Source organism: Salmo salar, chromosome 29 (genome assembly GCF_965601325.2).
Source record: "Salmo salar chromosome 29, fSalSal1, whole genome shotgun sequence".
Lineage (NCBI taxonomy): Eukaryota > Metazoa > Chordata > Actinopteri > Salmoniformes > Salmonidae > Salmo > Salmo salar.
In genome coordinates, this window is record NC_138319.1 from 13,999,332 (window position 1) to 14,011,563 (window position 12,232).

At 43.1% G+C, this 12,232-nt stretch overlaps 1 protein-coding gene across 1 annotated transcript; it reads left to right on the forward strand.

The window, feature by feature from the left end:
- Positions 1-321: 321 nt before the first annotated feature.
- otulina (OTU deubiquitinase with linear linkage specificity a) lies at positions 322-1,931 on the forward strand. The gene is made up of 3 exons (XM_014180825.3): positions 322-551; positions 1,013-1,134; positions 1,284-1,931. Exons 1-3 carry the CDS (start codon positions 438-440, stop codon positions 1,717-1,719), a joined length of 672 nt encoding a protein of 223 aa, XP_014036300.1. The 5' UTR covers positions 322-437; the 3' UTR covers positions 1,720-1,931.
- Positions 1,932-12,232: the final 10,301 nt, after the last annotated feature.

The window sequence follows — 12,232 nt, forward strand, 5'->3', positions numbered from 1 at the left end:
TGCATTTCTGTGTAGGCTATCTTCGAAATAGACCTACTCCTTGGATGTTTATGAACTACATCCTCATTAATGTTTTCATATAATTAGTTTTACTTGTTAAAAAAATTGGCATAGAGTAAACAAATGTAGATGACAAACAGTGGTACAGTAGGCCTTTTCTTTTTTTAGCAGCTCTGTAGACCTGTATGGGTTTAGCGCCATCTACAGTCTAAATAAAACCTAATCTGGAGACGAGTGTGTGATTTTACTTCACCGCAGTAGATGGCAGAATGTAAGCACTAGTCTCTTTGGGAACACGTTGCCATCCAAAGAAGAAAAAAACTCAACGCGCACTGTGATGACGTCATTAACTTTTCTGGCCCACGTAATTTGCAGTCAAACTATGTTACTAAACGTTCAAGCTTGAAGAAGCAGAAATTCATTTTTTAAAGTCCACGATGTCTTGGGTTAAGTCTGTACAGTACAGTGGAGAGGATGTATTTGACGAGGATGCGGATGATATTAATTTACAGGACAAAGAATGGAAGTACAATATGAAGAAACGTGTGAAGGTAAATGCATGGATAATGTTTATCAATCATGTTTCCACCTAGCTAGCTGTCATAGCTAGCTACATGTTCCGTCTTTTTATCCTAATATTTTACGTATTGCGTTGGTTTATTGGACTTGTTCACAATTATTCGGCTAATCAGCCAGTTATAGCTAGAATGTTCACTTCTCTGTAGCACAGGGCTGTTCAATGTCGGACCTGTAGGGGCGAAACATTTCTCGTTTTCATGGTCCTCTCCTTCTAATAAGGGTCATTCAGACATGGGAAACCAGGTGAACGCAAGTAACTACCAGGTTGAAACAAAAACTCGAAGTGTTTCGCCCTGCTTCTAGCGTCACCCAGCACACAATGTGGGCATTGTAGGCAGCTAATGTAAATACAACTGTCTGCTTGGTAAAACCCACAGCACCCTCTCTAGAAACAATGTAACGAACGTTATGCTGTTCTGTGGTTCTCTGTCAGGACGGCTATGTTGATGGCATCGACCATGGAAAAGAAGCATCACTCCAGCTTGGTTTCAACATGGGATACAGGGAAGGAGCTGCAAGCACCATGGCCATTGGGCAGCTAAAAGGAATAATAAGGTAGCTTCTTTCCATGATGTGACCATATGACTCTTTGTGCTGGCTACATTATTGCTGTCCTCTTTGTTGTGCGTGACCCATGCCTGTCCCACTCTGTTCTCTCTCCCATTGTCTCTGATTCTGTTGGCCCTTTGTATCTCTCTACACAGTGCTATACAGTGCTGGTGCCAGCTCCAGAGACCAGACACCCCCACCTCAGTGACTGACCTCCTACAGCGGGTTGTAAAGCATGAGGACTCTCTCATGGAGGCAATGAAGACGGTTTTGGAGAACCCCGTACCCAGCGTCAGTGACGTCTCGGAGAACATGGAGGATCTGGGGGTTGGAGAGGTTGAGTCAAGCTGCTGTGGAGGCGGGGGATGCAGCAAGGGCTCAGACTGCTGTAGGAAAGACAGTGATATGGACATTGGTCCCATCTTGCCACAAAAGCCCCGTTTGAGCTTCACACTGCCCACAGACCCCTTTACCATTACAGGGGAAAGTCTTGAGCAACTTCTACAGTGTTGCATGGACATAGTGTCTGAACTGGGTCTGCCCCAGGAACTGATTCGGCATCTACAGCAGCTGAAGAGTGCAACAGAGTGAATGTTAGCTCAAATGCAAAAATAATGCCACGGAAGACTGAACGGGTCAATTTTTAATTGAATTTGTAATATGATGCTGTATGTAATACATTATTTACTATACATTATTTTCTTATAATCCAATTGCAAATATGCTACAGGATAAGTTGAATCCTTTTTCTATAGTGCCTTTATTCTAAATATTAAAAAGATAGACTTGTAGTCTGCACATGATATGTTGTCTTCATTTCTTTTTTTACGATTTTTGTCGTCTTACTATGCAAACAATGCGCTAGATGTAAAATGTATTTACAATGCATTCCTGTACAGATGTAATGAAATATAGGCTATACCATTCTGACAATTGGCTGTCTTTTGTTCCCCACTTGATGAAGAAATAGTCTACTACTGGTACTGCTCTTGGGTTATCTAGGCTGGTACAATATTTGTTGTGAGTGATTTCCATTGTTTCCTTCACAGAATTAGGAATTAGAATACTTCATATGTAATTTAATAGGATATCTATGGTTTCCTTCACATCCCTAAAACTGATCCTGCAGCAGATTCGGAGGATCAGGACCATGGAGAGTAATGAAAAATCTATTCTGTCTCCAGTGCACCCTATGTTGTTCAATCATTCATTGCTGAAAAATTTCATTTGATTAAAGTTATGAATGACTCAAAACCTCCCGGAAGTAATCTTAACACTGAAAGATTGTTGGGGTTGTGTATATATAAACCCTGGATTGCTCATGCTATTTATTGGCTAGTCAGAGGCTTTGAAGCTACTGGTCGGCCATATTGAGGCGCTTAAGTACTTGAACTTGAAACTCTGAAATTCAAGTAGGCTCAGTGGCAGTTTTAGCATGTAACTCTTGGGAAAAACTCCCTCAAAATGGTTTAGGTGCATGCCAGCAAAGCCACAATACTAAACAATATGTGCATTGCACTATAACGGTGCCTACATAAAGCTGTCCCAACAGCAGAGCTTTCTTTTCAGCACCAAGGAAGGAGAAAAATCTACATCAAATCAATATTTGGTGTGACCACCCTTTGCATTCAAAACAGCATCAACCCTTCTAGGTACACTTGCACACAGTTTTTGAAGGAACTCGGCAGGTAGGTTGGCCCAAACATCTTGGAGAACTAAGCACAGTTCTGTGGATTAAGGCAGCCTCAGGTGCTTCTCTCTCTTCATGTAATCCCAGACAGACTCGATGATGTTGAGATCAAGGCTCTGTGGGGGCCATACCATCCTTTCCAGGACTCCTTTACGCTGAAGATAGTTCTCAATGACTTTCGCTGTATGTTTGCGGTCGTTGTCATGCTGCAGAATAAATTTGGGGCCAATCGGATGCCTCCCTGATGGTATTGCATGGTGGATAAGTATCTGCCTGTACTTCTCGTCATTGGGGATTTGGTCAGAATGAATGGTCTCCTCAACTCCATTTGCAGAAATGCAGCCCCATACTTGCAAGGAACCTCCACCATGCTTCACTGTTGCCTGCAGACAGTCATTTGTGTACCGCTCTCCAGCCCTTCGGCTAACAGCCAAATATTTCACATTGACTCATCAGTTCAGAGCACCTGCTGCCATTTTTCTGCACCCCAGTTCCTGTGTTTTTTCATGCATAGTTGAGTCGCTTGGCCTTGTTTCCACGTCAGAGGTATGGCTTTTTGCCGCAAGTCTTCCATGAAAGCCACTTCTGACCAGACTTCTCAGGACAGTAGATGGGTGTACCAGGTTCCAACTGTTCTCTGCCAATTCTGGGCTGATGGCACTGCTGGACATCTTCCGATTGTGAAGGGAAGTAAACATGATGTGTCTTTCATCTGCTGCTGTAAGTTTCCTTGGCCGACCACTGCGTCTACGGTCCTCAACGTTGCCCGTTTCTTTGTGCTTTCTTCAAAAGAGCTTGGACAGCACATCTGGAAACGCCTGTCTGCCTTGAAATTTCTTCCTGGGAGACACCTTGCTGATGCAATATAAATACCTTGTGTCTTGTTGCTGTGCGCAGTCTTGCCATGGTGTATGACTTTGCCAGTAAACTGTCTTCAGCAACCTCACCTTGTTAACTGGCTGTTCCTCACCCAGTTTTATTCCTCCTACACAGCTGTTTCTGTTTCAGTTAATGATTGTGTTTCAACCTACATATCATTAGCACCTGTTTGGTATAACTGTTTAATCATACACCTGACTATATGCCTACAAAATCCCTGACTTTCCACAAGTGTGCCTAGAAGAATTTATGCTGTTTGAAGGCAAAGGGTGGTCACAACAAATATGGTTTAGATTTTTCTTCTGTTCACTCACTTTGCATTTAGTTCGTTGATAAATGTAATCTATTAACATGTCTATTTCTGAAAGCATTCTTATTTTACAGCATTTTTTCACACCAGCCTAAAACTTTTGCACAGTACTGTACATGTTTCAAGCAGACGACCATAGTCCCTGTGCCCAAGAACACCAAGTTAACCTGCCTTAATGACTACTGACGTCTGTAGCCATGAAGTGCTTTGAAAGGCTGGTCATGGCTCACATCAACACCATAGTGCCCTCAAAGCTCATCACTAAGATAAGGACCCTGAGACTAAACACCTCCCTCTGCAACTGGATCCTGGACTTCCTGACGGGCCGCCCCCAGGTGGTAAGCGTAGGTAACAACACATCTGCCACGCTGATCCTAAACACGGGGCCCCTCAGGGATGCATGCTTAGTCCCCTCCTGTAATCCCTGTTCACCCATGACTGCGTGGCCAAGCACAACTCCAACACCATCATTAAGTTTTCAGACGAAATAGCGGCGGTAGGCCTGATCACCGACAACGATGAGACAGCCTATAGGGAGGAGGTCAGAGACCTGGAAGTGTGGTGCCAGGACAACAACCTCTCCCTCAATGTGATAAAGACAAAGGAGATGAAAAGGAGGGCCGAGCACGCCCCCATTCTCATCGACGGGGCTGTAGTGGAGCAAGTGGAGAGCTTCAAGTTCCTTGGTGTCCACATCACCAACAAACTATCATGGTCCGAACACATCAAGACAGTCATGAAGAGGGCACGACAACGCCTATTCCCCCTCACGAGACTGAAAAGATTTGGCATGGGTCCTCAGATCCTCAAAAAGTTATACAGCTGCACCATCCCGAGCATCCTGACTGGTTGCAGCATCACCACCTGATATGGCAACTGCTTGGCCTCCGAGCGCAAGGCGCTACAGAGGGTAGTGCGTACGGCCCAGTACATCACTGGGGCCAAGCTTCCTGCCATCCAGGACCTGTATATCAGGCGATGTCAGAGAAATGCCCACTTGAATTCAAATGAGAGGAGAACAGATAATGATCAAATATGCTTATTACATTTTGTTGAAAAATGTATTGGTCTTGCGAATTCATTTTCAGGCAGACTACCGAGTTTTATTTCCTCACGTGTTTTCTCGCTCTGGTTGCCAAGCGTGCTCGCCTATTCCACCCACACTGCCACTCAGCCAGGCAGGTACAGAACTGATTGATTAGGCATCACATCGATAGCTAAAATACTGGGCAAATGTAGATTCAATCTGGCCTTCTGGGATCGCTCATGAAACATTTTACTTGTTGTGTATTATATTTTTGTTCAGTATAGTTTATCCATCTTTTTTTTAACCACGACATCACTGGATCCAACCCACACCATGTAAAGTGCAAAGAATGCGTCACACTTTGACATTGCGAGCATGGGTGAATTGGCCGTGAAGAGCCACATGAAGGGGGAAAGACACAATGATGCATCCTGTGCTGAAGCACAATATAAACACAGTCATTAAGATAGAATTGTGTAGTAATGCGAATAGGAAATGTGTATTCACCAGTAGGCATGTCCCAAAACTCTGCTCATCACTACTCAAAATACAAAATGATCAGTACTGACTTACCACTCATATATGTTGGTAATAAGTAGTGAAACAACATATTATTGAGTAGAACATGTAAGGTAGTGATGAATACTAAGTAATTTTTTCCATGAGGTTGTGGCGATAATACTGCCATCTGGTGGTGACTAGAAACAATTGCATAATATGAACTATTACAAATTGATGGTCCTTGAAAATAAATTGGAGCGCTTGAAAAAGTACTTAAAAGTCCTTGAATTTGAATAGCCACTGTCTGTACGAAGCAGTACTCCATATGAATGAATGGAATTCTACAGTATTTCAATAAAAATGTCCAAGGACAAAATTACATGTATTTAAGTATTTGGGGGGGGGATAGTAACAATAGAACTTTCAAAAAAATTGACTTTAAGGAAAATGTTTCTATATATTTTTTAATTGTTATGTTTAGCTCATATAATATAATTTAAAAGTATGATTTAAGGTGTCTGTAATAGAATAAACGTGGCAAAATGTAGACATTAATAAATTAATTTCTATAGCTTCTAAAATATTATTTACAACGTTGGGGGAGTGCCAATATGGAGGCACGGTGGCTTCAAAACAGTGCCCCCTGTCAGTCATCTAGTGTATATATAAACCATTGGTTGTGACAGAGGTCGAAGTTAAGTAATGTTTAGGCTGTTTCAAATGTACTGATATAAGTGGATGCATGTGTCATTCCGGTGTGATGGTACTGATGTTTTGTCAAGATTGATGGTTTGTACGGTTGTGGCTGAGGAATCCACGCTTTAAAATTGACCAATCGGAATACACGCTTCAAGATTATTTTGATCATGCGGGTAGCCTCAGAGAATAATATAGATTTATACACTGATTCAGTGAGTGAGTTCATAAGGAAGTGCATAGGAGATGTACCAACTGTGACTATTAAAACCTACCCTAACCAGTAATCGTGGATAGATGGCGGCATTTGCGCAAACTAAAAGCGTGAACCATTTAACCATGGAAAGATGACCGGGAATATGGCCGAATACAAACAGAGTAGTTATTCCCTCCGCAAGGCAATCAAACAAGCGAAATGTCACTATAGGGACAAAGTGGAGTCGCAATTCAACGGCTCAGACACGAGACGTATGTGGCAGGGTCAACAGACAATCACGGACTACAAAAAGAAAATCAGCCACGTCACGGACACCAACGACTTGCTTCCAGACGAACTAAACACCTTTGCCCACTTTGAGGATAACACAGTGCCACTGACGCGACCCGCTACCAAGAACTGTGGGCTCGCCTTCTCCATGGCCGACATGAGTAAGACAATTAAACTTGTTAACCCTCGCAAGGCTGCCGGCCCAGACGGCATCCCTAGCCGCGGCCTCAGAGCATGCGCAGACCAGCTAGCTGGTGTGTTTACGGACATATTCAATCTCTCCCTATCCCAGTCTGCTGTCCCCACATGCTTCAAGATGGCCACCATTGTTCCTGTACCCAAGAAGCCAAAGGTAACTGAATTGAATGACTATCGGCCTGTAGCACTCACTTCTGTCATCATGAAGTGCTTTGAGAGACTAGTCAAGGATCATATCACCTCCACCTTACCTGTCACTCTAGACCCACTGCAATTTGCATACCACCCCAATAGGTCCACAGACGATGCAATCGCCTATCCCATCTGGACAAGAGGAATACTTATGTAAAAATGCAGTTTATTGACTACAGCTCAGCATTCAACACCATAGTACCCTCCTAGCTCATCATTAAGCTTGAGGCCCTGGGTTTCAACCCCGCCTGTGCGATTGGGTCCTGGACTTCCTGACGGGCAGGCCCACAGGTGGTGAAGGTAGAAAACAACATCTCCACTTCGCTGATCCTCAACACTGGGGCCCCACAAGGGTGCGTGCTCAGGCCCCTCCTGTACTCCCTGTTCACCCATGACTGCGTGGCCATGCACGCCAACTTGGTCATCAAGTTTGCAGACGACACAACAGTAGTAGGCTTGATCACCAACAACGACGAGACAGCCTATAGGGAAGAGGTGAGGGCACTCTGAGTGTGGTGTCAGGAAAACAACCTCTCACTCAACGTCAACAAAACAAAGGAGATGATCGTGGACTTCAGGAAACAGCAGAGGGAGCACCCCCCTATCCACATCAACGGGACAGCAGTGGAGAAGGTGTAAAGTTTTAAGTTCTTCTGCGTGCACATTACGGACAAACTGAAATGGTCAACCCACACAGACAGCATGGTGAAGAAGGAGAAACATCAGGAGGCTGAAGAAATTTGGCTTGTCACCTAAAACCCTCACAAGCTTTTACAGATGCACAATCGAGAGCATCCTACCGGGCTGTATCACCGCATGGTACGGCAACTGCACCGCCCACAAACGCAGGGCTCTCAAGAGGGTGGTGCGGTCTGCACAATGCATCACTGGTGGCAAACTACCTGCCCTGCAGGACACCTACAGCACCCGATGTTACAGGAAGGCCAAAAAGATCATCAAGGACAACAACCACCCGAGCCACTGCCTGTTTACCCCGCTACCATCCAGAAGGCGAGGTCAGTACAGGTGCATCAAAGCTGGGACCGAGAGACTGAAAAATAGCTTGTATCTCAAGGCCATCAGACTGTTGAACAGCCATCACTAACACATAGAGGCTGCTGCCTACATACAGACTTAAAATCATTTGTATTTATTATGGATCCCCATTAGCTGCTGCCAACGTAGCAGCTACTCTTCCTGGGGTCCAGCAAAATTAAGGCAGTTTATACAATTTTAAAACACTACAATACATTCACAGATTTCACAACACACTGTGTGCCCTCAGGCCCCTACTCCACCACTACCACATATCTACATACTAAATCCATGTGTATGTATAGTGCGTATGTTATCGTGTGTGTCTGTGTGTGTGTGTGTGTGTGTGTGTGCATGTGTCTGTGCCAATGTTTGTGTTGCTTCACAGTCCCCGCTGTCCATAAGGTCTTTTGTTATCTGTTTTTTAAATCATATATTACTGCTTGCGTCAGTTACTTGATGTGGAATAGAGTTCCATGTAGTCATGGCTCTATGTAGTACTGTGTGCCTCCCATAGTCTGTTCTGGACATGGGGACTATGAAGAGACCTCTTGTAGCATGTCTTGTGGGGTATGCATGGGTGTCCGAGCTGTGTGCCAGTAGTTTAGAAAGACAGCTCGGTGCATTCAACATGTCAATACTTCTCATAAATGAAAGTAGTGATGAAGTCAATCTCTCCTCCACTTTCAGCCAAGAGAGATTGACGTGCATATTATTAATATTAGCTCTCTGTGTACATCCAAGGGCCAGCCGGGCTGCCCTGTTCTGAGCCAATTGCAATTTTCCTAAGTCCGTTTTTGTGGCACCTGACCACAAGACTAGGGCCTGTAGGACCTGCCATGTTGATAGTGTTGTTAAGAAGGCAGAGCATCGCATTATTATAGACAGACTTCTCCCCATTTTAGCTTCTACTGCATCAATATGTTTTGACCATGACAGTTTACAATCTAGTGTTACTCCAAGCAGTTTAGTCATCTCAACATGCTCAATTTCCACATAATTCTTTACAAGATTTAGTTGAGGTTTTGGGTTTAGTGAGTGTTTTGTTCCAAATACAATGCTTTTAGTTTTAGAAATGTTTAGGGCTAACTTATTCCTTGCCACCAACTCTGAAACTAACTGCAGCTCTTGTTGAGTGTTGCAGTCATTTCAGTCACTGTAGTAGCTGACGTGTATAGTGTTGAGTCATCCGCATACATAGAAACTCTAGCTTTACTCAAAGTCAGTGGCATGCTGTTAGTAAAGATTTTAAAAAAGCAATGGGCCTAAACAGCTACCCTGGGGAATTCCTGATTCTAACTGGATTATGTTTGATAGACTTCCACTAAAGAACACCCTCTGTGTTCTGTTAGATAAGTAACTCTTTATCCACATTATAGGCCACTCTAAATCATTGGCCTGTCACGACTTCTACCGAAGTCGGTTCCTCTCCTTGTTCGGGCGGTGTTCGGGGGTCGACGTCACCGGACTTCTAGCCATCGCCAATCCATTTTTCATTTTCCATTGGTTTTGTCTTGTTTTCCCACACACCTGGTTTTCATTCCCTCATTACGTGTTGTGTATTTAACCCTCTGTTCCCCCCCATGTCTTTGTGTGGTATTGTTTATTGTAAGTGCTTGTGCACATGTTGACTGGTGCGCGATGGGTTTTGTACCCATGTCTTGTTACTCTATGCCGTTGGTTTCGCTATTAAACTGCTTCGGCTATTACTTAGTTCTGCTCTCCTGCATCTGACTTCCCTGCCACCGGTTACGCACCCCTTACATGGCCACTCTAACAAATGGAACACTAGTCACTTTATTAATGCCACTTTAATAATGATGTTTACATATCTTGCATTAGTCATCCCATATGTATATACTGTATTTTATACTATCTTTTGCATCTTGCCTATGGCACTCGGTCATTGCTCATCCATATATTTACATGTACATATTCTTATTCCATCCCTTTACTTAGATTTGTGTGTATTAGGTAGTCGTTGTGGAATTCTTAGATTACTTGTTGATATTGCTGCACTGTCGTAACTAGAAGCACAAGCATTTCGCTACACTCGCAATAACATCTGCTAACCATGTGTGTGAGAGACCAATAAAATTTCATTTGATTTGGATAACAGTTATTGACAACTATAGCATTTTAGCTAAACCTAACCGTAACGCTTCGATCCCACCGACAGCGTCATTGCACAAAATAGTATGCAGCATCATCTGGATATGTATGCAACAAAAATTCAACATTCACCTTCTGCTACCATTTCTGTCAAGCGGTCTATGCATAAGGTTGATGCATACGTTCGATAAATCAAGGCAAACGCAGCGTTTCACTGGAAATGAGTGTCATTTTGGTGTACCAAAATGCAATGATGCTGTCGGTGTGATCGAAGCGTAACCCTTTTCCTAACCTTAACCTCATTTTCCTAACCTGTTCGTTAATTATCCTAGCCTGCTGTGTTACTTCTAAACTGCTACGTAAAGTCGCTTCTGTCCATAGCTGGGTTAGGCTTAGCTAAAATCAATCTCGACAAACCATCTGTATCACCACACTGGCAATTTTAAGAAAAACGACCTAGTTGTGCCTGTCGTTCACATGCGTATCTGCCCTATCATTGGCTAAAATGGTCCCACCTGATCTCGTCTGCCTTCCCTCGTTGATGACATTTACTTCCATTGTTAGAGCGGTCATTCAAATATCTTGTCAATATAAGAGCTAATCTTTGGTTGTGACTAGATGGAGTACTGCTACAACCGTAAGTGACTTTTCATAGCAGGTCAGGAGAACATTTTAACTAACCCTAACCCTTTTCCTAACTTTAAACTAATTCTCCTAACCTGCCACGAAAAAGTCACTTCCGGTCGTAGCTGTATAACACGAGTAAAAAACGATTTCATAATAGAGACGCAAGAGGAAGCGAGACATCCCACTCCCTCATTTTTTCTGGTTCATATACAGTCAAATAGAGTTCGCCAGCATATAGTACTAAAAACCGGAAATTAGTTTGGTCAGCCATTCCTATGGGGAAAATAAATGGGGAAAGAATAGAGTTTTGGGATAACCACAGAGAATACGGTCTGAGGTTAACACAGGCTTAGCCTACGTTTTGTTCTATGAGATAATATCAGTCAGTTAACATGACCTTTATCAATTCTGAAGCCTTTATGAGCTCTTTTTTATAACATACACGCTTAAAATATTTTTTGAACTTACGTTAGCTGATGAAGATGATCTCATAGAACAAATCATAAGGTCTCCTAAGCCTGGGTTTTCCACAGACCTTATTTTCGGCATCTATCCCAAAACCATACAAAAACTAAATTTCCCCATGTAGGCTTTGGCCAACGAGCCATAGCGGAGTTAGTGCCTACAAAAAACGCCATTACTATTAATCTTTATAAATTAGCAGACCGGCCCAGCTGCTATCGCATTTTGTCAATAGCAACGAAATCGACGTGTGCGCAAGTATGGGGCGAAACAGACAGGGTGGGCTTAGATTGCGAACAACATCTAAACGATGTATTCTCCAAATATTTAGTAAAATCATAAACACATTTGCACAATGAGCACTTATTAGAACATTGTTAGTCATTACAGTCGTTGGTTAGCTAGCTAGCGAATGTTATACATATTAGCATAGACATGACATGAGTCAAAACAAGACATGATATCAATAACAAGATACACTGAGCTGAAACGAGCCACCTATGATTCCTCGCATGACAGCTTCTTGTCATTGTTGCTAGCTATCTGACCAGCCTTCTGCCTCATTCCATGCACATGCATCATTTTCATAAAGTTGTCAGCCAACCCATTTATGGGAGAGTTACCTCAGAGATACTGTACTTTTGAGGAGATGGGAAACTCCATTGGAATCGTATTAACGCTGACTGTGTACATTGCCCGTACGTTGTCAGCGGGGCATTCTGGGTAAACTCCGACAAAGAGATCTCTGCTTCAAGAAGTCGATAGGTATGGAAGTCCAGAGAGAACATATGAATAAAACAAGTATTCTCTAGTTATGTCGAGATCATAACTTATTTATCTCATTATCACGACATGAAAAAGTTGTTTGGTTGAGATCACAAGATCATT